Genomic DNA, 26,630 nt, shown 5'->3' on the forward strand with positions numbered 1-26,630 from the left:
CAGCGCGCGCGATGGTTTTGAGATTGCCTGCGCCTTAGGCCCTCTACAAAACTGGGTCACCTTTGGGAACCCAAACCATTTTTCACTCTAATGGTATATAAACCATACCAATATGTTCATTCCCAAGCAATGTGGGACTCTAGATTTTCACTCCATTTATACACAATAAATGTGATTTGTATGTATACTTTGAGCATCAATTTCTCATTCATTATAGTTCCGATTTCGGAAAACTTATAATCGATATTATACGCCATTCCGCAAAGAATGATAATACGAAGTAATTATCAAATTTCGTTGAGTGGACCCCATTCAAATCTTTGCCTAAAATCACCAGCCCATTTGATAATAAATATTTTTTATTATCCAAATCCTCTCTAATATTCCAACAATTTTGTCAATTGAGTTTTAATTTTTTATTTGCTTGAGATATGATCAATTTTCGTTCCCTAATCTTGTGTGACATGAGCGAGATTTTATTTAATAATATACTCCATCGGGTTATTATCGATCGATTGTCTCTTTTATTGGTCTCACGCTGATGTCTTTTATCTCGATAATTTTCTTCATTGTATTATTGGTCGCCTTCAAAAATTTGCAGTCTATTTGCATAGTGACATAGGTCTTTTGGGTGTAATTTTTGCATGTGATCGTTGAGGGTCAAGAGACGATTGTGTGGAAATGAGATGATCGTGAAAATTTGGTTGTAGTTCACTTGTAACCGAGAAATATGAGGACTCTCATCCTGGCTTCTTGGACGGCACGCCCACGGAAGGACGGGTACCGTGGCGCGCGTGAAGCCTCACGGAAGTACCGTGTTCTGTGCGACTGACAGGCGGAAGACTTCCTTCCGACACGTGGCGGAAAGTGGGAGGGGCACACGGAAATGAGTCAGGCTTTTTATTTCCGTTGCTCACAGTGAGAGAGAAGTAATGACTTGCTGCTGAACTTCTGAATGGCTGCCCCTTTTTTTTTCTTTTTTTTTTTTTAAATCTCAGCCGTTAGATCATCAACGGTTATGATCTGAACGGCTGAAAAAAATTGTCCGTTATTTGACCGTTGGCCCTCCGATTTTACACTATTCTTTAAATTTTAACCCACTTTTTATTTTTTCTATAAATACATCCGAATTCCAACATTTTTAATCACAACTCAATCTCTCAAACTCTCAAAATCTCTCAAATTCTCTCATATTCTCCACATACAAAGTTTATAAGTTTGTACACTAAATTTATTTTTATAGTTAAGTTTAAAAATAATTAGTATATACTTAAGTTTTTATTTTACTTAATATTATATACTTAAGTTTATAAAATATTTATTATATACTTAAGTTAGTATTATAATTTTGTTTATATAACTAAGCTTATAAAATATTTATTATATACTTAAGTTAGTATTTTAATTTTTTAGATAATTAAGTTTATAAAATTAATATTATATACTTAAGTTAGTATTATAATGTCTGGAGAGTCAACATCTCACCGAGGCTCTCGTCGAGGTTCACGTGAATCGCGCCGAAGTTCTAGTCGCACTGTCACGCCGTCGCAATCACAACAACAAGACGAGCAACACGACGAAGTTGAACAACCCTCTCCACCTCAACAATTTTCACAAAATTGGGTAAACCTTACTGAAAATCCAAATTACATCGAATATCACCGACCACAATGGCATCCACCTAATGTCCCTCTAGAATTAGCCCGATTCGCCCCGATCTCCCCTTATCAACCTGAATATCTACCACAATTTCTTTCACAACAACCTCCACCTCCTCCCCGTCCAATTCACGAACAATATGGTACACAATATCATCCTCATCGCGCCCAACCTTCTACCTCCCATCAAAATCCACACGAAGACCCTTACATGGTGTACCGAGAACAACTCCGTAGATTTGAAGAACAACAACAAGAGGCACCTCCACCACCTGAACACGAGCCATCACCTCCACCACCTCCACCACCTCAACACGAGCCATCACCTCCACCACCTCCACCACCTCAACACGAGCCATCACCTCCACCACCTCAACACGAGTCACCTGAAGACGAAGCTCCCGAAGCACAACAACCTCCAAAGGAGAAGAAGAAAAGAAAATCCCGTTCTGAAATGTGGAATTACTTCATCGAGTTCACTGACAACGAAGGAAAGAAGGGAATATGCAACAAATGCGGGAAGCACGTCAAAGCCGAGTCTGCATCTCATGGTACTTCGTCGTTGCGCCACCACTACAGGGTTTGCGTCTTGAAGGGATCTACATCCATGGTAAGTACCCACGATCCCGTAGAGTTTAGAAAAGAACTAGTAAAGTACATAGTTTCTACCGACCAATCATTTTCTCACGTTGAAAGCGCAGGCTTTGGTAGATTTGTGCATTACTTAGTTCCTGGTATAAACATTATTTCAAGAAAAACTCTTAGAAGTGATATTATGAGAAATTTTTTGGAAGATAAAGACACACTTAGAGCATGCTTCATGTCTGCTAGGTTTAACGTGGCCCTCACTTCTGACATATGGTCTGGAAATGCCAAAATGGACTACATGTCCGTTGTAGTTCATAACATAGACCAGTCTTGGAATCTCAACAAGAGGATTGTAGCGTTTAAGAGAATAGAGGGTAGTCATACCGCTGATGCCATACTAGCAATCCTTCTAGACGTTATAGAAGAGTGGAATTTTCAGGATAGAATAATTTCAATAACCCTAGATAACGCCACAAACAATGACGCCATGATGAGAGCCTTACGTCTTAAGATCCCCAATCAAGAGTGTCTTTTACACCAAAGGTGTGCAACCCACATCATAAACCTCATAGTGAAAGCCGGGTTTAGGCATTTTGACGAGTGTATCCGTAAGATTAGAGATGCCATATCTTGGTTAAACAGTTCGAACCAAAGGGTAGACGACCTTAAGAGACGTTTTTTAATCAACGGTCTTGAGGAGAGACAATTCCACACCGATAACAGGATTAGGTGGAACTCAACATTTTTAATGTTGCATTCTTTCTTATCCGAAAGACATGTAGAGATTACACGAGAATTCGTGAACAGAAACGGAGGCCATGACATAACCGAAACAGACATCGCAAGGGCTAAGGTATTTACTCATTTTCTTCACGTTTTTTACGATGAAACATGTGCATTGTCTGCTGTTTACACACCCACATCTTATTTAGCCATACATAGTGTTACAAAAATTGCCGAACATCTTCATGATTGTAACCATTTTGAAATTTTTCAACCATGCGTAGAATCTATGAGAGCAAAATTTTCAAAATATTGGGGAACTACAAAAATTCCTTACTTATATGGTTTTGCATGCATTCTAGACCCTCGAATGAAATTTGGGGGTTATTTGACATTTTTACAATATTTAAAACGTCATACTGGACAAGATTACGTTACACATGATCATGCTAGGGTCGTGGAAGAGTTTTACTCCTTTTTCAGGTTCTATCAGCGCCAAGCTCCTGTATGTCCCGAGCCGAGTCCACCTCGACACTCATCGACAAGCAAAGGAATGTTCCGAGACATAGCTCGTTTTGCTCGAGGTGGAACTTCATCTCCAAGATCGTCACCGCATGCCCAACCCACTGAAGATACGGCTTCCAACGACGAGATCGCGTTATACACATCTCAACAATTTGCCTCCATGAACCAAGACGACCTCAACTTGCTAGCGTGGTGGCGTCAACACGAGAACATGTTTCCGATCTTGTCGAAGATGGCCCGAGATGTTCATTCGATCCCGGTGTCAACGGTGTCGTCCGAGTCTGCATTTAGTAGCTCGGGTCGCATCCTTGATGATCGTAGACAAAGTTTGAAACCCGAAATGGTTGAGGCTCTCACCATATACAAAGATTGGTGTCAACACGAACAACGTTCTCAAGAAACATTTGTGAACATTGATCTTGTTGATAACTTTGATATTAACTTTCAAAACATGACTATTAATGAAATGTAGTCTTGTTGTAATGTTTTATTCATAATATTGTCGTAATGTTTTAACTTTATTTTTTTAAAAAATTATTAATAAAGATGAAATTCAGTTTACATATTAGTACCTTCTTTTAAAATTTTTAACACTTTAGTCTTTTTCATTTACCATTTAAATTTGATTTTTTATTTTTTTTTTAATTCCTTATTGGAAGTTAATGGAAATATGGATTTCCATTAAGCTTAACGGAAATTCCATTTCCAATAAGGAATGGAAGGCATCAAAATGCCTAATGGAAATACCATTTCCAATAAGCAATGGAAGGTAGCTTATTGGAAATGGAATTTCCATTACCTTCCAATAGCCAGGATGAGAGGACTCTAGTTACTCGCTTTTCATCAGCAGCCATATTGTTCACCGAAATGGGTTACAAACTCCTTATGTTTATTTACTTTATGCAACATGGTCATTTTATCATTCTCTATATTATCTTTGTGGTAAAATTGATAATCATGATAAGTTGTTCAATAGACTTTTCTATATCCATTTGAAGAATTGTCCGTGTGTATTAATACTGTAAATGGCCGTATTAAAGAGGGTCACTTGGTCGAGTTTCATTCGTATTTCACTAATTCGTGCATCAAGATGGATTTTATGGTGGAAAAATATGCAATATTAGAAGGCCACCGCAATTATGAATACTAGAATATCCGGATGAAGATTTTTCTCAAGCTTGATGAAAAAGGTCGGAAGGTGGTGTTGAATACAACTCTTTGGTGGGAAACCCACATACTTTTTATTAAGACCACTCGAGAAGAGATTACAATACAAAAGTATTCAGGACTCACACTACAAGATCATTCTAGGATTCTTTTGAATACACTTTTTAGAAACTACTACACTTTGATTTTTTTGGATGCAAAACATGGTAATGGTGAGGGGTATTTATAGTGGTGGTGAAATAATATCAACCACATATTTTCTCAACTTTTAGGAGATTCTAAAAATATCTAATTTTTTTACTTACTTCTAGGCATTCTAGAAGTTTATAATTAGTGGACTTTTAATTAGACTCTTTATATAAATGGGCTTCCAACAATTCACAATTGTTGGGCTTTAGAAAACTCCATTGGGCTAGTGTTGATCTTTTAACTTATTGTTTTATTTACATGTTGGGCTCATCAAGGCTCTCAATTCCTTCTTTGTTTGGCCTTACCATAATATTCTCAAACTCACATCCACTTGTGAAGTCACCAAAGATGCATGTGATATACTCTCTATGATGGCTGAAGAAGGAGCTCATAAAGTTCACCATTCTTGCCTCCAGCTTTCAACAGCAAGGTTAGCAAATTTGAAGATGATGGGCGATGAAACTTATAAGCGAGCAATTATGTATTGATGATCCAGATGAAGCCATACAACACATGAAGAATATAAAATATATTTGTTCTCTTCTTCCAAACAAGTAATGTTTCAAGGGACGCCTGAGTTTATCCTAGAGATTATTAGATATGAACTTCACCGAATTTTATAGGAGATGGATATATCTTTGGAAAAAGTACTTGAGTGCATTTTATACCTACGTACTTATAAGCATAAGCTGAAGTGAGTGCTCAACAGTTTTGATATTCCTTTAATATATATTTTTTTTAATATAATTTTTCAGGTTTCAAGTAAGATTATAAATTTTGGAGCTTGACGATGTGGTAGTCATTTTTTACCATGTATTCTTCATCTTTTAGTGGTGCCAACAAAAGGTGTCGGGGAGTGGGAACCGGAGGAAGGGAATTCCATGGATGTGGTTGGCATTCGCATGGTCTCAAGAAGGCTTCGGAACCTTGACCACTTTGGGGAGGTAGGGTGGGTTGAGGGACTGAAAAGTGTGGGGTCGAGGTAGCCATGTATCCTCGAGGACGCAAATGTTTTCACCATTACCACTCTAACTTTTGAGAAGACGAAAAAAAACACTCTCCATCTAGATCTAGGTCCCAAAGTATGCTCCGCCTAACTGGCCAAAAGTATGTTAAAAAGTCAATCAACACAAGACTTTAAACAAATTGAGTTTCTGGGATGGTGATGGAGAGGACAGGCTTCAAGGAGCTCGAGATTGTTTTGTAGACAGGATTGATGAAGCTAATGGGGACAGAAATCTTTAATTTTTTTGTGTCTAAAGGCTTCGGTTTTAAAGGTGGGGAGGACGACAGTGGCAAGGGACCAGCTTGCATCGGAGCCGGTAGGCAGTAAAATAATTTCAAACATTATAAAAAAAAATAATGAACAAACACTGGATTCCGAACTGCTCGGGGAGAGGTAAATTCAACAAGATAACCTCATACAGGGACACAATTATAGTCTCACCCGTTGTAACCAAAAATTCAAACAATTCAACACAAACTAGGCTGCTTCGAGACTACCCAGATCCCTCAAAATCCATATCCCCAATCTACACCACCCGATTCTAAATCACTTTGCCTATTCATTTGTTCATCCATCCAAACTACACAGAAAATAAAAGCTAAGAATGTCTTAAAACTAATGATATGAATATGAAGTTGATGATAACTCGCACTCCATCGACGAGAAAACAAAATTAAATACCTTAGGATTGACATGAAAATTAAAAACTCTAATAAATCTCCAACATGTAGTAGTAGTAGCAGTGCAAAACTCATAGACAGAAAAAACATTATAAAAACAAAAATCATTCATTTAAAATGCTAGAGCAGAAGGAAACTCAATCGAACAAACTGAATCCCAAATCTTCGTCGCTATCCTCTTCAGGCTCGGCCTTCTTCTCCTCCACCTTGGCAGCAGCAGCGGCCGGAGCAGCGGCGGCGGCGGCAGCCGGAGCAGCGGCAGCCACAGCAAACTTGCTCGGATCCTGAAAATCACAAATCACACTCGCATCATCAAACCAATGATTCGAAAACTATTAAAGAAACGGAGCGAGAGAGAGGGATGGGAAAGAGAAAGCGACCTTGAGGAACTCTTTGACCTCGTCGGCATGGGGGTACGAGAAGTCGGTGGCGACGGCGATGGCAAGGACGTTCTTGTAGGCGTTGATGAACATGTGTGAGGCGGCGGCGAGGGTCGGGTACGAGATGGCGAGGGCGAGGGAGGCGACCATGGACACACCCCCGGCAAACTTGTCGATGAGGTCGTCGTCGGTGAGGTCGAGCACTTCCGGGGCAAACACGGAGCCATTGTCGTAGACCGAGACCACCACGAGCCCGTACGAGAACGGCCTGATTCCGAGCTTGGCCAGGAGAGCCGCCTCGGACGATCCAACCTTGTCGCCCTTCTTGATGAGCTCCACGGGGGTGATGATCTCGACCGTTCCCTTGTTAATCTTGGTCGGAATGTTCAAGACCTGGAAAAACGACGTCTGCGACGGGTCGAGCCCCGTGTTGCCCGGCGGGACCACCACGTCGATCGGAGCGACTAGGCCCACACGCGCGGGAGCTCCAACCTGCAATCAGAATATTCATAGCCACATTCGATTTTAGCCTAAACTCTCAACTTTAATCAGAGTATCAGAATACGGACTGAATGGGAAAAATTGTAACTCTCGACGATTTTTTAAGCCATATCAAATACATTCTATGTGTTCCGATTCGACAATTATCAATTTTGACCTGAACTCTGGATTTTTTTTAAGCCATATCGTATATGGGTTACCTTGTACTTGGCGACCTCCTCGGAGACCTCCTTGAGGTCGCCCTTGGTGAAGATGAGGCCGACGTTGCCGACGAGGAGGTCGATGAGGTTGAGGTAGGCGGAGTTGCCGGTCTTCTCGGAGTGGATTCGGATGGAGCGCTTCATCATGGTGTTCTTCCCCATCAGAACCACCGAGTCGCCGCGGAGGCCCTGCCTGATGTTCTGGAGCTGGTTCGACCCCACGTTGTCCGCCGCCACGATCAGGACCTGCGTGTAGTCATCCAGCAACTTGCACAGCTTCGCGTCGTACGCCACCTTCTTCTCCGCTTTCGATGGTTTGCCCATTCTTCTCCTTCTTCTCAATGCGAATGTGATTTCTCTCTCTCTCTCTCTCTGTGTCAATCAATCCAACTCTCTCCTCCTTCTATTTAGCCTCTTCTAACCCTAACCGTGCTAGCTCTTCTATACCTCCCTCCGTAAACCCTAATTATACCAGCCCAGTTACAGTTTCTATGGGCTCAACCAATGCCTTTGGCCCAATAACATTAACAAAGACACTAGCCCATGGTGAGGTTTTTTTATTTATTTAAAAAGTGACAATATTGACCATAAGTGATACTATTGGTCAATATTACATAATTTACTACAGATGTAAGAGGACATGTATTTCTAAAACCCAAGGAGTTCAAACCCAGGACCTCTCAATCGAGGCATGATAAGGTATTTTTTAATGAAGTCCATAACGAAGGGGTTCCACATCAGTGGAAATTGCTTTTGCTAGTGATTTTTCTTCTCGTATGGTAAATATATATTTTGAGATTATACCAGTATGACATTCCCAATATTTTTTTTTATCAAAATCAAATAAGTTTAGTTCAAAAGTATGACTCTCCATTTTGTGTATTTACGTTTTTAACCATTTTAATCTCTCTCTCTCTCTCTCTCTCTCTCTCTCACACACACACACACACACACACACACACACACACACACACACACACACACACACACACACGCACGAGAAGTTGGATGCACTTAAAAGATTCACTTGGATCACAATACAACAATATGGAGTAATGTTTACAGCGTTTTAAAATACAAAAATTACAATGTTTATAAGTTTAGACTATATCATAGTCTATAAATTTTAAAATGATAACATTAAACAAATAAATGTATTTCAACAAAACTTTGCAAGATATTACCACAGTGTCTTCTATGTAGAGGTTGAATTACAATATTTTTTTAAAAAAATATTTTTTATAACACAACCACTGGTCCTCTACTAAGTATTTAATCGAATAAAAAATTGATTTTTTTTCCTAAATTCTCTAAAATTACACCATTTCGTGACTCTGAAGTCACGAAACAATTATATTTCGTGATTGCAACAGATTTGTTTCGTGACAGAGTTATCGCGTTTCGTGACCAAAGTTATCACGAAAGTCCCAAACTTCGTGACACAGAGGTCACGAAAGTCCAAATTTCGTGACATATAGGTCACGAATGTCTAGAATTTTGTGACATAACAGTCACGAAAGTCCAAAATTTTATGACACCGAAGTCACGAAAATGAACCCAATTTCGTGAAACAAGCTATCCTTCGCTGCTTTTATTTCATTTGTGACGTAAATACATGTTTTAAGACTGCTCAATAAGCGACTTTTGGAATAACAACCTTATAATATATGATACCAATCAAACTTAAGATTAAAGAGAAGTAGGATGCACTTAAAGGATTCCCTTGGATCACGAGACAATGACATTGAGTAATGTTTTACAAAGTTTTAAAGTACCTAAATTACAATGTTTATAAGTTTAGACTATATCATATTATGTTAATTATAAACTGATAACATTAGACAAATAAATATATTTCAACAAAACTTTGTAAGATATTACCTCATGATCATCTATATAGAGGTTGACTTACAATTTTTTTTTAATTTTATATTTTTATAACAACCACTGGTCCCGTATTAAGTATTTAATCGAATAAACAAGTGACTTTTTTTCTTAAACTTCTTAAAAGTACCACATTTCGTGACTCTGAAGTACCGAAACAATTCTATTTCGTGACTGTAACATACTTGTTTCATGACAGAGTTGTCGCGTTTCGTGACCAAAGTTGTCACGAAAGTCCCAAATTTCATGACATAGATGTCCCAAATTTCGTGATATAGAGGTCACGAATTCTAAAATTTCATGACACAACAGGTACGAAAGTCCAAAATTTCGTAACCGAAGTCACCAAAACGACCCCAATTTCTTGAAACAAGCTTTCTTTCGCTGCTTTTATTTCATTTGTGACGTAAATACATGTTTTAGGACTGTCCAATGAGTGATTTTTGGAATAACAACCCTTTAATATGATACCAATCAAACTTACGATTAAAGAGAAGTTGGATGCACTTAAAGGATTCACTTGGATCACGAGACAACGACATTGAGTAATGTTTACAACGTTTTAAAATACATAAATTACAATGTTTATAAGTTTAGACTATATCATATTCTGCAAATTATAAAATGATAACATTATCGCATTATCCATGTGTATTAACGAATTATTAGTTCTGGTTCTTTCACCTTTAGATTCAACTCAAAAGTTCCGAGAGACCCCAATAGATTTTCAAGTCTCATGTTCTTCTCATCATGAGTCTCTTCTACAACCACCTTCATGTCGAATCTGTCTGGAAGGGATCTTAGAACCTTGCTCACAAGCCCGACATCTTTAATAGGTTCTCCAAAAGCAAAAGCCTTAAAAATATCATAAACTCTAGCATTGAATTCAGTTGTAGTCTCTTCCTCTTTCATATTGAGATTCTCAAACCTGGTAGTGAGCATTGGGAGACGTTGAGATCTGACCTTGTTTGTACCCTCGTGAGAAACCAGAAGGATATCCCAAGCTTCTTTTGCGATTTCACAATTAGAGATAAGCTTGAAAATATTTTCATCAATTGCTGAGAATATGGCATTCATAGCTTTGGAGTTCCCCATGGCTTCTTTGTAATGATCTTCAGTCGAATAGTCTTGAGGCAGATCAGAAGCATTTTCCTCCTTTTCTAACGTTGTTGGAGCAATCTATCCATTCTCAACGGCCATCCAAGTCTTATCATCAACAGCTTTGAGGAAAGCTTTCATCATTGCATTCCAATATCCATATATAATTGTGTCCTTCCAACAATGGAGGTTGACTAATACTTTGTCATTCTTTCATGTTCATCTTAAAAGCATGTTAGTGGACAAACCGGATCACACTCTGTGAATTGAGTGACCCACTCTGATACCAATTGAAATTACTTAACATGATTAAGATGGTTGTTCAACTAGTGGTTAGAGCAACTTGTTGAACAAATGATTTTTTAGCAGTTTTAATTAAAATGATAATCAAATAAACAATCAAACTGAAAGCAATAAAGAACATAGCAGAATTGGTAACCATGTTCGGTGGTAAACCACTTACAGGGGGACTGATCAGCCGGGTGAAAACAATCCTCTATATCAATCAGTAAAATTAATATGAATATTAAGTTTGACAAACACCTCCGTCTTTGACTTATCCAATGGATGTAAATCCGAGCTCCCCTCAGATTAGAGACTCTCTCTCTATGTTTCACTCAATCTTATCCCGAAGATTATCAAGTACGTCGATGCAAACACACACACACACACACACACACACACACACACACACACACACTCACAAACTCTGATCAAGGCAGTGATCCAGAAATAGCAAGTACCAAGAGCTAGTTGTCGATGAAGATCTACAAGATGACAGAGAGAGTAGCTCAAGGTTTAAGGCAGCGTGAATTTTCCTAAGAAGAGTGAATGACTTAATTCGACTCACAATGAGCTTTAATAGGTCAACCCATAAATCTCTCGCGAATCACACAAAATCGGAAACCAAATATCTGAAAATATATACCCAATATATTCTAAACATAAAATTAGGAAGTTTCGTGTTTTGTTCGCACGAGAGGACAATACGACATAAGTAACATGGGTCTTGAACAACTTCTTACAATTTCGTTCGAATAACTTTAACAAAATTGTTTATGCTAAACTAACCACGTCACAAAGGGTCCAACAAATCCGACCGCGGTCTCCCTCATCCAAGCCAGGCGTGTTCTTCATAATGACATTGGTATTTCATTGCTGAAATTTTGTCTCTTATTCTTGTTTTTCTCAGTTTTGATATCTCCTATGTCCCTCGTGGTTGTAATGCTATTGCTCCTAAGAGCTAAAATGTCCTTACGTTTTGACAATGTTATGGTGTGGAAGGATTGTTTTCCACCAGTTATCATGGACCTCAGATTTGCCAACGAATTAAAAGTTTTCGGATGCCATTTCAAAAAAAAAATATATATATATTGTAAATCACTTCAATCGCAATTCAATTTCTATCCATTTCTAATTCAGCGGTTTTAATTTCAATCTCATTCTCATAATTAGCAATTATAATCTCCAAGATATCCCCACAAACCCATCAACCATATATAAATTTCACAAGCTAGCAAGAGTAATTTGTTCATTCTTCGATTTTTTGCACCAGTATCTTGAAAATTTAGGAAAGTTGCACTTTGATCCTTAAACCTTTTTTTTTTTTTTTTGCATTCACCTCTCCAAACTTTTTATTTTAGCATTAGAATAAAATTCGTTAGATATTTTAAATGAGAATTTGCATGTTTCAAGTTTATGACTATCTATTATTGCATTTTATCGTTAGTTATCTTATAATATACACATCAAAAGAATAAAAGTAAAATTAAAACCATTTTATAGACTCTATTTTTCAATATATAAATATTCTACTCAAACATGTACTTACTTCAAATACCTTAGTTCTGGTCTAGAAAACCCCTACTGTTACTCGTAGATATTTTTACCTCTAGAATTTATCAACGTAGTGATAGTTAAAATAAAATCAATTGGACATAAATGACTTACGAATTAACAAACAATATCACGTATACAAAACTAATTAGCGATAATTAATTCAAGAAATAATTTAAAAATAAAATTAATGAAAAATAAAATATATACAGAAATAACAGTAAAAAAATTTCTTTCAGGGGAGCTAAATATAAATTTGTAACATTATAAATTGATAACAATTTTAACTATCCAATGAAATAAATTGATTAAAAAAAAAACTATTATTGGGGTTATAAACTGTAATTACTTTTAAAATTATAAGTTATAACAACAATAATTTTTAAAATAAGTCAGAGGATTTGAGGTTATAATATGTAATAATGTTTTAGAATGAGTTACGAGAGAATTATTTTTTTAAAAGAAGTGGGGGATAAAGCTCCCTGGAGTCAACCTGCCTTCGTTCGTCCATGGTTGAAGGCATATGTTGTACGTATATGTTTGGTTGGTGGTCTAGATATAGGATACCAAATTTTATTTGATTATTATTTGGATTAATTATTTGTAGCGTTGGATCTGTGTAAAATATAAATGATAGAGCATTCACACAAAAGCAACTTTGAACTCTTAATCATAGAACAGTCACAAGCATTAAGATAGAACGAAAGAAAGAAAAAGGGTACACACAGTAGTGGACGTTGATTAATTGTTGAGGAAGTCAAGGAGAACGGTGCTCTTGCAAATGGGGCACTTTGGGTTCGAGTCTGAGAGCATGACGTACATGAGGCACCTCGGGCACCCGACGAGCATCATTGGCTGGGCCGGGGCGTTGTTCGGGTACCCAGCGACGTCCTCTAATTCCTCCGCCTCCGACGACACGCGCGACCCCTCAACGTACGACAGCGACGACGACGATGACGACGACGACATCTCCAACTCCACCGTCTCGCTATCACTCCCTCGCTGGTTATGGCTCATCACTTCTATATATCTTTGCACAAACACTAATTCAGAGATGAAAAAATGAAAATAATAAAACATATATTTATCATTATTGATTTACCTGCACCGGAGAATAAAACAAAGCAGCTATGAAGATCGGTTTCGTTATGTGCCTAGAAAGATGTTATATATGTGTGTACATTTGAACTAAATAAGGGACCGTTTGGTGTTCTCTTTTATAATCAAGGAACAACCAGCTTATTGGTATGTGTGTATATATATACGTGAATGATGTTTGTTGCATCTTATTGCTGATGAATTATTGGTTGGAATAATTAATGGAGCTGGGTTAGAAAGCTAGAGAGCTGTTAACAATTAAATGGAAGAAGAAACTAGTTGAAGAGCTTAAAATGACTATTAAACTTCGAAAGCATAGTTTGTTACAAGGTTTTTGTGGTAGTCCTATTTACTGTACCTTTTTTTCTTCATTATATAAGGCCGGTGAAAAAAAGTTGGTTCTTCTTACTGCATGAACGATATATAGGAGAGAACAATTAAAAACACATTTACTATATTTGACGGTTCTCTCTCTTTTCTCTGCCATGCCCTAACTTTGATCCATTATTGTGTCATCATCTACATTTAAACTATGCTCAAGTGTATATATATATGATCTTTTTCAACATGTATTTTTAACTCCATTTGCGAATGCATTAATTCAAATTGAGTATATGTCTAACTATCATTAATTGTGTGGTGTTGTATATTGACTATCAGTTTTAAATTTGGAAGCAAACCTTTTATAATGGTCCCTAACTGCCTATAAATTAATCTATGCACACGCAACTGTTTCAAAACATAAATAAATAAATAAAATAAATATTTGCGCACGCAACGAACACACGTGGTAGCCGTAATATGAAAACCTTATAATCGATCGTTGGAATGATTCACTTCATGCATAACTTTTGTCACTAGATTTTGAAGAACCCAAGTCAGCTACCAGCTCAGCAACCCCTCAACTGCCAACTCTGCGCTAGTTAGTTAGATTAGTTTAGTTTGTTAGAGCTGAGTGCTTTCATCAAGTCTCGTTAATATTCTGCATACTGTAACAGCCAGAGTTTCAATATTAATGACTATCATTTAAGCTTCTCTTCGTCATCCTTACTGGTACTACAAATACTCTATTACATTTTTACTTATTAATGTTTTTAAGTGATTAGTTGCTCATATGTTTTAATTCGTTAGTGGACGCCCTCTCTACTTTTATTCTTTGGTGGACGCCCTCTATTTAGTGTTATACGGATTGTATTTCCAAAACCGTCTAGAAAGAGATTATTAGTTTTTGTGACATAGGGTTTAGTATTGGCATAATATATTAATATTGTTCTAGACTTTTGTGCAACAACTTGTTCAAAGCTTTAGGGTTACTTTTGCCGTATGTTCTTTCTCGCACGAATCGAAATAAAATATCGTGTATTAGTTCCAAGATTATTGGATATACGATCGAATTTGATTAACTAATCTACCAATTACATAAGATTCTTTTATCGATAATAGCAAAACCGAGTTAGCCTTCACTCATTTTATCGATTCTGATTCTTCATCAACAAGTGAGTGAGACTGTTTCGTTTCAATCTCTATGCATATTGTACTGCAAGAGAGTTGATCGAAGCTAGTGTGTAGTGTAAGGATTTGCGTCCAACTCTGACCTAATTATAATATAATTAAATCGCAAAAAAGAATAAAAATAACATAGATTTATAGTGGTTAATACTATCGGCTCAAAATCGACTCCCGTAAAAAGAGAAAATACGACGAATCCTATCCCAAGTCCGACCGAACCCAAGACGTGGCCCGAGGGCACCTCGCGTGAACCACGAGCGAAGCCCAGCCCGCACAAGGCAGGCTGCAGGCTTCGCGGGCATCCAACGAGGCCCGGACGACCATACCGCATCGCCTAGGTCCGAGCGGACCCCGCAAGCCTCAAGCAAGGCCCAACCCACGAGGGCAGGCCGCGTGGGCTTCGAGTGAGGCCCGGAAGCCTCGACAATGGGACACGCGGAGCCCAGCTCTCAAGGAGCAGGCTCCGCGGACGGCAAGGGCGAAGCCTCGGGAGTTCGCGCACCCTCCAGTGAGCCCAGCCCGCCTCTGGCAGGCATTGCGTGCCGAGCCGACGAATCCACCCGGAGTCCCTAGGCCCCGCCTAGGAGCCCAATGCTTCTCAACTTCATGCCACGGCCATGCGGGCCTTGCCAATGGCCCCGTATATAGGCAGTCGCACAGGCCCCGCCTAGACCGGTAAGGCCTCGTGCGATACCCACCATAGGCTCTCCACAAGCTTTCTCCTCATGGCCCAGTCCATGCGGTCCAACTCATATAAATAGAAGTCATTGTCTCGCAATCAGTAAGCCATTCTAGCCTACGTGCAGCCTCAGGGTCCGGCCCTGGCAGAACTTTCGACGGCTCTTCAATGTTGACTCGATTCCGAGCGTTAACAGTTCACTCTCAATACAAGAGTTACGTCTACTTTATCATTGCAGATTTCACTAATAACTCATATCAAGAGGTGTTTACGATCTCTCTTGCATGCCTTAAAGAAAATCGGTGCACATAGTTTATAGAGATAACTATGGCTAATATAGGGCACATAGGGTCGATTTGCACATAATTGTCGTAAAGTCTTTATAGCTGTCGATAAATTAGGCTTCACAACTCAAAATTCTCTCACTTGAAAACTAATCTCATCATATATACAGCGACAGTTTCGATCCTCATCCAAGAAGTTCAAGTGAACCGCACACAACTTCAGCTTATCATATTAATTAGCATGTGTGTTGGATTCTTATTCTATAAGTTCTTCTCAAGCATTAGTACTCCATCTTCTAAAGTTGATTTAATGAAGTGATACCTGATATGTATGTGTTTCTTCTTAGCATGATATACCAAGTTCTTGCTAAATGAATGGCCTCTAGCTATCACAATATAGCACACTCTTTTTTGTGACTTTCTTCAATTCTTGCATGAAGGATTGTAACCACATCATCTCATTTGTGGCTTCTACCATGACAACATGCTCAACGTCCTGAGAGAGCTATTACTTTTTTTTTTTTACTTTGAGACCCAACAAATTGCAGTCCCAATGAAGGTCTAAACGTATCCGAATGTACTCTTCTTGATATTAGTATCACCATCATTGTCAACATCAACATATCCCTACAAACATGTCACTAACTTCCGTAAACACAACGCTGAACTTGAGTTTCCCTTCAAACATCTAATAATTCACTTCACGGTCTCCTAATCTTGTTTTCCCCAAGTTCCCCATAAATCTGTGAACACCTCTCACTACATGCGCAATGTTTAGTCTCATACACACCATCACATACGTCAGGTCAATATGTACATAATCGTTGTAAGGTCTTCATATTCTTGCAAATAAATTAGACTCCATAACTCAATATGTACTTGTGTTTGATCGTTCAAATGATTTTTGAGACAGGGTCGTGTGGAAGAAAGAGATAGAGAGAGAGAAGAGAGAGAGAGAGAGAGAGAGAGAGAGAGTTGGCTTAATTAGATTGCAGATAGATGAGAGGACTAATTGAGAGGTAGTCTACGAGTTTGAGTTCTTGTACCTCACCACAAATCAATATAATGAATAATTTACCATCATCTAACATACACCGCCTCCATATTACGTCGCTGAAGTTGGGTACCGATTCTATGTGTCCTTTATGAGATGAAACATTTGTCATGTAAAAAAACCAATATTTAATATCGTGGGTAAAATTACAATTATTTTTTAATCAACAATGATGTAAAAAGCTCTTTGTCATCGATCTCGGCATCGCCACAATGAAATTATCATGAGGTTCCAAACTCATTGGTAATAAGAGCAATAATCATGACCTTTATAAATATTTATTAGTTCTCATTTACTTTTAATGTGTGGTTCCTAACATGCCATCGAGATGACGCTTATAGGCATTCACTTATCTTTGAATGAGTCCAAACGATTGGATACCCTTTTGGATTTAATGGACTCCAATACGATGTTAAATCATCATGGCTCATCTCAAAACCAATTGGCGATGAGAGTAGTAACTCGTAAATTTTATAAACACTTGTTAGTTCAAATTCATTTTCAATGTGGGTTTTCACCTCGCCCGATTATTGTAATTTTGTGTGTTTCATCTTCTACGCAACGTAATGATTACCTAATATCATGAACTTTTTAGTTAAGGAAGTTAATACTAAATCTAAACTAAATAGTCTCATAAACTTTTCTCTTTTTAAGAAGGGAAAATAACACGTATAGTGTTTTAGTGAAATGTCGAGTTCATACTATATGTTTAACAAATGACGAAATTACCCAAAAATGGATAACAGTGTCACAAATCTCTCTTTCATTGATATTAACTCTTATATAAGAAAAACCGAATAAAATCAAAACCAGTACCCTAACTTCCAAATTCCCAATTTCGAAATAAAAATAACCTTAAATTAAAATTAAATAATAAAATTCATATCTCCCAAGAGATGACTTCATTCCGTGTTCAAATTGTAACTCTAAATCATGGATTATCTATTCGAATATGTGATTTTTGATGACTATCAACTGTCGATTTTTACCCATTTGCCTCGTTCGGTTTCTTCACGATTAAGGCACTGTTGTTTATTTTTTTAGTTTTTAAATAAATTGCATATATAGCGCAAATGAATAAAGATAATTGGTGTTTACATATAAATATTATAGTCAACGTAAATAAAAAGTCAATAAAAATTCAATCAAAAGAAGATTCGTGATACTATTGTCTATTTCGAGGTATAATTTTGTCATTTTAGTTAAACGGATGATATGAACTCTTACTTTTTGAAAATTAAAAGTTAAACTCGACACTACATATCTCTTAATTTTTGAAAATTAAAAGTTAAACTCGACATTTTACTAAAACACAAAGTATTTATATTTGTTATTTTCCCTTTTAAAAATCCTGTGTTCATTGTCTCTCAGCAATATTCAAAAGCCCTAAATACCATGAATAGGCCAATTCGCTTTTATTACCATAATAGTAACAGGTATGGACTTTTATACAAAATGACATTCAAGAAACCTACAACATTTGGGCGACACATTATATCAACTAGCATTATTATAGATTGTTTCTTGGCCAAATCCATAACTCTAATTAAATGAATGACGTGACTATGGAGGAACATTAGATTGCAAATAACATCCAATCAATGAAGGGGAGAAACATTATACATCAAGCTCAAGAAAAAAAAAAAAGTCTTATTACAAGTTGACGGGGAGAGACAGAGAAAAGGAGAAGCTAATTAGTAAATTACAAACAAATATATAAACATGATCTGGAATGATATCAGAAGTAGTCTTCAGTCCTGCCTTTGAACCCAATCTGCCCAAAAGTAAGGCAGATGAACAGTCCGAGATGCCACGTCACCAGCCACAACCTAACCAAAAGAGCAACAGGGATATGTCTAAATTATAAACGTGTGTTTCAAGAGTAGAGAGACCAAGGAATGGTCACAAAATACTCACCAGAACTGGGAGGTGATAGCCGGCGGAGTCGGGAAATGTGCGAGCTCAGTTCCGATGCTCTCGAAGAAAAGACTAGTCAGACTTTTCCCGTTAATGGCCGGAATGCTTGACGGAGCGATCCATCCGATCAGACCGAACCCGATGACATTTAAGTCACGGCGAAGCCAGTCTCTCTGGAAGCTACTAATTAATCACAAATTATATAAAAAAATGGAAGTTAATTAATATGGATCAATTCCAAATCAAGCAATATATGCATAGTCTATAGAGTCGATAATCAACAACCAACCAGGTAAACTTGCCGTTGGAAGCCCTCACTTGGGTGCTCAGTGGGTTTCTAAGTGTACTGGCCACGCTAGGCTTCAAGAACCCTGTCAATGCCTCAGATATGGTGATCAGTATATAGATATGTAACACAAATGAATTAATTACTAAGAGAGTATCGCGACCTCACCTGAAGACAAGGTTGTGGCGGTTCTCTTGACCAGTGAGCCGTTACCAAGCCCGACCACTGTCGTCGATGCGCTTCCGAAACTCGTTGCCATTTTCAAACAATCTGTCTCTTTCTCTACGGACGCAAATGGTGTGTAGTATTGCTTTGTTCGATATGATTATGTGGTGCTAACTGATAAGTCTAAAGCTCCTCCGATATTCTGATTCGGATTGCAATTCTTCTCCACAATCAGATCCTGCCACGTAAACTTTGCGTGGATAAGTGGGCTCCACGATCTACATGGACTCTTGTTCACCGCCATGTATGCGATATCCCGTTTTGATTGGGCCTGTTTTTTGGACTTGGACTCATGTTCAGTTACATCTCTCAACTTTATATAACTTTTTTCAATTTATAAGCATATCTTTTATATCCCTATTTTGTAGTTGATTACAGTTTAAAACACATAGTTTGGAGGAATAGTCGTCATAAAATAAAAAATTTGACTTCGTCATAAAAAATTATTAATTTTGGAAGAATTGTTTTTCTTCTATATTTTGGTAAAAAGAAGAACATTGAATAGAGTATTTTTTTTATGTCCATTCTCAATTGTTTATGTTGACTTATGAAATCAAATATTAGTTTGTGGACTTAAAAAAAGATGGCCTAAACGTCGAATTAAAACAGAGGATCATACATTAGTCTGGAAAAATCATTTTGTTTGAGATTTGATCATCTTATGCATATAAAATATGATATCGAACTGTAAAGATTTTAGTCCCAAATCTAACCTAAAAAAAAAAAAAACGAATAATAAAAATACGAAAAACCCCAAATCCAACTTAAAATCAGAAAAGGAATCACACAAAATACGAAAAACAATAATAAACAGATTTATAATGGTTCACTCTCAAGCGAGATCTACGTCTACATTATCGCTGTAGATTTCAGTGATACCCAAAATTAAGAAGAAAAAAAATGTTTACACTTTATTGCTCCACAACCAATATCGGTGCACTAAGTATTCATAGGAAAAAGTTAGGAATAACAGACATGTCGATCCGCGAATCATCGTTGTAAGGTCTTCAGATGTCATAACCGATTCATTAGGTTCCACACCTCAATATGGAGATTCTAAAGTCGATAGAGCACCTTACTAATGAGTTATCTGTCATGAGTTGAGTAGGCAATAAGTCTCCATCTATAGTACTAAAGACTTGCTTGTGGGATCCATGGGTCTAAACTTCTTTGGAGTGAATAAAGTCAACGTCGTATAGGAGTTGAAGATCATACTACATGGAAAACTATAATGCGATATTTCTGACATGGATATTTATTTTTCCCAAGAAGAACTTCAAACTCTCCTTGAGTTTCAACCGAAACTCAAGGAAAGTTTTGATGTTGTGAATGGCAGATGAGTATTGACTTGATGTCATAATTTCATCAACACATCATATCATGGCTACAAATTATGATCCTAGCACCTTGGTTACTGATGAATAATCAACTTTAAACTATGTAAAACCTAAGTTGAAGCTGATATTTAACTTCCTTAGGCTTGTTTAAGCCCATAAACGGACTTATGCACCTTTCACACTAGCTTTTTCAGGAAACCGACCCCCCCCCCCCCCCCCCCCCCCCTAGATATATAATTTAGCTACTTGAGAGAAAGTATCTATGAAATCTACACACTCTTGTTTATTATAGACTTTAGCCACTAGCCTTGCCTTATGCCTTGTCACTTGTCCCATCGTAGTCGAATTTATTCTTAAAAATTTAACGACAACAATAGACTTCTTATTAGCAAAATGTAGAGAAACTATATATTGACCATGTTATTTTCAAGTGCATTGCCTCAATTTCTTCTTGCATAGCCGCTCATCTAATAAGTGTGTATTTGACTGCTTGGTGATAAAATTCTGGCTAAGATTCCTGAGAAACTAAAAGTACAAAGCCTTTATAATGAGCTTTGATGAACTAAAATGGCTTGATTATAGTAAGAATCTATCAAATGAGCATGATTCTAGTTTACCACCTTTGATTTGGTATCTTAGTTTGAGCAAGTTCCGATTGCACTTTATGATGGCCTAGGTATGAAAGGTGCATCATGATCTCAAAAGTTGACTCAAATTTTATGAAGAGTTATGAATTGAGAGCATGCTTATGAGTTGATCTCATTGCTCTGAAGTCAAAGAAGACATTGATTATTGTTAATCATTAAACTACAAATCTTTCTTTCTATCACATTGGCTTATCCATTGTACTTATAACCAGGTGGATAGACTTGTAACACTTCTTCACAGTGTAGCCAAACATCTTGGAATGAGTATAGACTGGCCTATCTCTCTTCGTATTATGGATTTGTGCATCTTCCATGAATATATTGATCCAACACATCTTTGTTTGACTTCTTCATAAATCAGAGAAAAGACCTTGTTGATAGGGATGATTGTGTCCATCAGAAGAACCTGAGCCGTAGTGTTTACGAGTGACTCATTGAGTCCCATCAAAAAGAGCAATCACATTTTCACTATGATAGAATTGATTCAGATCATTAACTCACTCCACATGTAAAATTTTCATGTGTCCAATTAGATCTGAATTTTTCAAATTTCCCATTTTGATTTCTTAACTAAAAGATTCTAGGACCGCTAATTTGTTGGGAATGGTGTTGGAGATCAATCTAGATGTCATGAGCAATATATATATATATATATATATATATATATATATGACACTAGAAGAAATTTTTTTGTTGACCAAGTTCAATGAAAGAAATGACTATATTGTCATTCCTAATTAATCTAGGAATTATAAAATAAAAAAATAAAAAAAAAAGCTTTTGAAGTAGAATGTTTGAGAAGTGTATCATCATTAAAGTCTAGCTTATTTTTCACAAAAAGAGCAATCATCATGGAGTGGGTCCAAGAAACATTATTGGTTGATTGAGAATTGGTGAGAGAAAGTCATTTCTAGATCGTATTATTGGTGATGAAATTAAAGATTCATGTGTATGGATTGGTCTATATCCTTTATCTGAAATAGAGAATCGATAAAATTGCGTTGCCTCAAGAAAACTCCGATCGAACTCGATTGATGAACTTCAATGTTGAGAGAGTATTGGTAAATAAGATGAATTGAGCAGAAAAACAATCCTCTCATTAACTGTGTAACTAATTTCTAACAATTTTACAAAAAATAATACAAAATTGAGCCGAGTAATATAATAACGTGAATCCAGCTAATGAAGAAAGAAAACATATGATGCTCATACTAGCTAAGCTAATAAAATAACATCAAAAAGAAAAAAAAAGGAAAAAGAAAAATGATTGCTATACAATTAACTTGGACAAGCAACTTACGACATCAAATAAGGCGTGATGTTAATGCCGTAATAGTAATACGGCGATATACTGTTCGGGACAAGTTGCCATAAAAAGCTAGTTAGTTTTGAAAGTCTTTTGGCTGTTAAAAAAAGTACTACTTCCACGCACAAGTGGTATTGGTCATGTGTTTGAAAATTTCTCAAAAATAATAGACGCCTTAATACATAAAATTTAATATTGACTATTATTAACAACAAACTAGATATCTATTAAAAGTTATTTGATAAGGAAAATTCATATACATCAGCTGTGACCGTGTGACGGCATCTTTCTTCTTTTCAGCAAAAAAAAAAAGAAAAAAAAAAAAAGAGGAAGGTATGGTCGCATGCGCATGAGCTAAATAAAAAATGACTAATAGTGTTCCATTAAGTCTATTTTAATTGCTTATTGTGTTGTCAATCTCTTTGTGTATATCGCTTTGTAATGTGACGTGGTTGTCCTCTCTATCTCCAATTTCTTATTTATTGTAATTCTTTTGCGCGGATAATGTGGGCTCCGAGTCCGAGCTTTCCTTCATCGGTGGGCCCATTTTTCACTTTTGGAGTTTGACCGTCACTGTTTTTTTTAGAGCAAACGATTTACTAATTTTACGGACAACACCACCACATACATACACTCCTTGATAAAATCCAAACGGACCAAACCAAGTTATATCATGATTCCTGTATTGTAATTTGTATTTGTATACAATATACATAGATCATATTTGTAATTTGACATAATTGATTCTTACGTTACAAGTATTTAACTGAACAATAAAATATTATTGTTGTAGAGGAGGAGAGAGAGGACCGCTCAACTCAAGTAGTGAAGAGAAGAAAATAGATAAACGACACGAATATTGAGAGCCCTGTGAGAAGGCACGCCATGTCAACGGCTTTCTCTCTCCGTTGACTCCTCAGCCTGGCGAGGCTCCTGACACGCAGGTACTCCTCGAACCGCTCTCTCTCCTCGGCGTCGGTGGCGGCGCACCGGCGGGGCCCGCGGAGGGCGTTGGCGAGCACGGCGAGGCTCTGGCGGCCGCTGACGTGTCTCCCGTCCATGTCCTCCACGTGCATCCCCACCTCCGCCACGCGGGCGGCGGCGCACGTGACCGCCACCGCGCACTGGACGCCCCACCCGGTCATGGCCGTAGAGAATCTCAGCCGCACTTCGCCGGTGAGCCAGCGGCGGTCAACGCTCACCGCCGCCCCGCTGGCCACGTTCCCCGCCCGGCCACCCGCCACGTCAACCACCACCCAGCTCACCCTCAGCCCCTCCTCCAGCCGCCTCACCCACTCGTCCTCCTCCTCGGCGGCGCGTGGGACCCACGCGGCGGCCACGCTCTCCTTGGGCTCCAGCATGTCCACCCGGAACGGCCAGCCGAGGGGCCAGTCGCCGTCGGTCTGGGTCTCCTTGAGCCTCGAGAAGATGAGCTCGCCCTCGAAGAAGACGTCCACCGCGGAGACCAGCGGGCCGGCGGGCGAGGCGGCCGGGTCGAAGGGCAGGCCCGGGTCCAGCCCGGCGAAGGCGTCGGAGAAGAAGGAGCGGTGGTCGGAGACGAGGCTTCCCAGCGAGGCGACGGAGGGCCAGGCTGTGACGCAGGCGCGTCTCCAGAGCGCGTCGTCGGCGGAGAGTGCGCGGAGCTCCAACGAGGCGCAGGACAACGCGCCCAGGGCCGGGCCGTCCAGCCGCGAGAGGATGTGGGTACGGACTATGTCCGCGTGGACGTCTGACAGTACGCTTTCCTCGCAAGTCATGCGAATATTCAATTCAATCCTAGATAATCTTTATTTCCTTCGCTTTATTTCTATTTCATATTCGCCTCCATATATATATATATATATATTGAGGGAGCGATGGTGGAGTCAAATTGGCCAATTGGGCGTCATTTCTTATTATTATTTTGTGTTAGATCAAATGTGCATTAATTGTGAGCGATTAAGGCTCGGGGGAAATATCCTCCTACCTTCAATTTCTTCTTCCTATCCCGAAATTGTCTCAATGTGTTTCACATTTCTTTTTCAATTATCTTTTGTGTTAGGTCTCGTGCAATTTGCAAATGAATCCGCCTACTTGCCCAACTCTTTTTCTATTTTTTTTCCTTTCTATTATTCATTAATTATTGTTCTTCTTTCTTTTTCTTTGTAAAATATAACTAAACCTTACCGATATGTGATTTGTACAGTCTTATATATCTTTCATGTAAAGTACATCACTCGGTCATAAAACTAGCTCATCTGTCGTTCTTTGATTTCTTTTTCTTTAATTTAACTAGATCGATTGTTTATTTTAATTTATAAGATCTCAAACACAAACACACGCGCACACGCCCACACACGCACATGAGTAACACATATAATAATAATAATAATAATAATAATAATAATAATAATAATAATAATAATTAACTAGAGTGACGACTGACGCGATCGTATAGAAGTTAGAGGAGTCAGAATTTGGACGAAAACTATTGTATTAATGATAGTCTTCAAAAGGATAATTGACAACGTGGATGTTAGTCTTGTCTTGTTAAAAGGTCAAACAAACTAAGGAAAGGGTCGGCATTTGGCTACGTCAAAGCTTAACATTTAGTTATATTTGGTCCCAATTTCGCATATTTTATTCGAATAAGCTTATAAGAAGGTATTATTGAACTAATAAATAAGGATATATATTGAACAACGTCACTTGTTTAGGTCAGGAATGTTGTGCTATACACCGGAGAAGTCAATTTCGAAATTCAAGAACGAGTAAGCTTATTAACAAAATCTGTCAGTTAGCGAGAGTCAAACCGAAAATACCTTATTAACCTAAGGGCACGAAGCCAAGTGTAAGTGAGGTGGGCTATATCCCCCCTCAAAATTTTTTTTTTTTTTTTTCACTTTTTACCTACTTTTCATTTTATTTTTACAATTTTTTACCCTTAAAATTTACAAATTAGCCTCCCTTGAATTTTTTTTTTAACAAATTAGCTCCCTTAAAGTAAAATTCTGGATTCGTCCCTGAACCTAATCATTACTCACGGTGACAACAAACTACAAATTTACTCACTTTCCACTGTTAATTAAACTATCACTTATTAATAGTATCATCAAACTACTTTTCGAAACAACCGATTCTCTATATGTTTCTCAACTAATCTGCAAAGAAGAAAACAAATATTAGTCATATATATTTTTTTCCCTTCTATTCTCAGTTTGAGGTAGCTAGAAAATTATGCTTGACCGGTACAATGATTGGATGTAACTTGCTTAAGATGTCCACACTTGTTTTGTCTTATTTATTTTTTATCGACCGACCCACCATTCATGTAGGACGGCAAATGAGAACATAATATTATTAGGCTTCACTTTTCAAAATAAAATAATAATAATAATAATAATAATAATAATAATAAGCTTACGCGATGAATTACCTAATCAATGCCAATTGTTCCCATCTCGATTCTCTATCTTCTATTTATATTATAATCTAGTTCTTCTTCGTAAGCAAATGAGTCGCATTACCAATTCGGTCAAACACAAAGATTTTGAAGAATACAAAAATTGGGAAAAGACGAAATTATCGATTTTAGGTAAGAATTTTATAATTTCGGAATTAGGGTATTTGATTAAAATTTAGAGAATTTTGTTTAATTAAAATTCAAAGAATTCCCCCTTTGATGGTTTTCCCGCTATAAACTATTTATGAATTCGATTGAACTACAATATATTTATTATCTGACAAGTTTTAAGAACACGACGAAGAAAACTTGAAATTCATGCTCCGGTGACGATCTAGATAAAACAAAAATGTTCAACTCATATATAGATAAAAGAGCAAATGAACAACCTAAAAATAGTATTTCTTGAGT

The 26,630-nt window shown here is 37.7% G+C and overlaps 3 protein-coding genes and 1 pseudogene across 4 annotated transcripts; all 4 read right to left on the reverse strand.

The window, feature by feature from the left end:
* Positions 1–6,544: 6,544 nt before the first annotated feature.
* Positions 6,545–8,073, reverse strand: LOC149381174 (large ribosomal subunit protein uL10z-like). The gene is made up of 3 exons (XM_089630571.1): positions 7,618–8,073; positions 6,917–7,408; positions 6,545–6,820 (listed from the first exon to the last, which is right to left on the reverse strand). Exons 1-3 carry the CDS (start codon positions 7,939–7,941, stop codon positions 6,674–6,676), a joined length of 963 nt encoding a protein of 320 aa, XP_089486697.1. The 5' UTR covers positions 7,942–8,073; the 3' UTR covers positions 6,545–6,673.
* Positions 8,074–10,155: 2,082 nt separating this feature from the next.
* Positions 10,156–10,596, reverse strand: LOC149381175 (uncharacterized). The gene has a single exon (XM_089601309.1). The coding sequence runs from the start codon at positions 10,594–10,596 to the stop codon at positions 10,156–10,158; it is 441 nt and encodes a 146-aa protein (XP_089457435.1).
* Positions 10,597–18,619: 8,023 nt separating this feature from the next.
* On the reverse strand, positions 18,620–19,642 carry PSAO (photosystem I subunit O). 2 transcript variants are annotated; one of them, XM_089602085.1, is made up of 4 exons: positions 19,431–19,642; positions 19,266–19,347; positions 18,977–19,156; positions 18,620–18,888 (listed from the first exon to the last, which is right to left on the reverse strand). In XM_089602085.1, exons 1-4 carry the CDS (start codon positions 19,519–19,521, stop codon positions 18,798–18,800), a joined length of 444 nt encoding a protein of 147 aa, XP_089458211.1. In that variant the 5' UTR covers positions 19,522–19,642; the 3' UTR covers positions 18,620–18,797. The 2 variants fall into 2 exon arrangements, with proteins under 2 accessions (XP_089458211.1, XP_089458210.1); XM_089602084.1 differs by having other exon boundaries at positions 18,977–19,159; positions 19,431–19,641.
* A 3,953-nt stretch (positions 19,643–23,595) lies between these two features.
* On the reverse strand, positions 23,596–24,534 carry LOC149381177 (F-box protein At2g27310 pseudogene; annotated as a pseudogene).
* Positions 24,535–26,630: the final 2,096 nt, after the last annotated feature.

Source organism: Urtica dioica, chromosome 11, assembly GCF_054948205.1.
Source record: "Urtica dioica subsp. dioica isolate 48M chromosome 11, U.dioica_male_clone48M_v1_H2, whole genome shotgun sequence".
In the NCBI taxonomy this organism is placed as follows: Eukaryota; Viridiplantae; Streptophyta; class Magnoliopsida; order Rosales; family Urticaceae; genus Urtica; species Urtica dioica.

Coding starts and splice junctions, on each gene's coding strand:
- LOC149381175 (XM_089601309.1), bottom strand. CDS start 10,596: ATGGGGAACTCCAAAGCTATGAATGCCATATTCTCAGCAATTGATGAA.
- LOC149381174 (XM_089630571.1), bottom strand. CDS start 7,941: ATGGGCAAACCATCGAAAGCGGAGAAGAAGGTGGCGTACGACGCGAAG. Junction 7,409..7,617: donor AGGAGGTCGCCAAGTACAAG/GTAACCCATATA, acceptor TTCTGATTGCAG/GTTGGAGCTCCCGCGCGTGT. Junction 6,821..6,916: donor AGGTCAAAGAGTTCCTCAAG/GTCGCTTTCTCT, acceptor TGTGATTTTCAG/GATCCGAGCAAGTTTGCTGT.
- PSAO (XM_089602084.1), bottom strand. CDS start 19,521: ATGGCAACGAGTTTCGGAAGCGCATCGACGACAGTGGTCGGGCTTGGT. Junction 19,348..19,430: donor CGCCACAACCTTGTCTTCAG/GTGAGGTCGCGA, acceptor AGGCATTGACAG/GGTTCTTGAAGCCTAGCGTG. Junction 19,160..19,265: donor TCCAACGGCAAGTTTACCTG/GTTGGTTGTTGA, acceptor GTGATTAATTAG/TAGCTTCCAGAGAGACTGGC.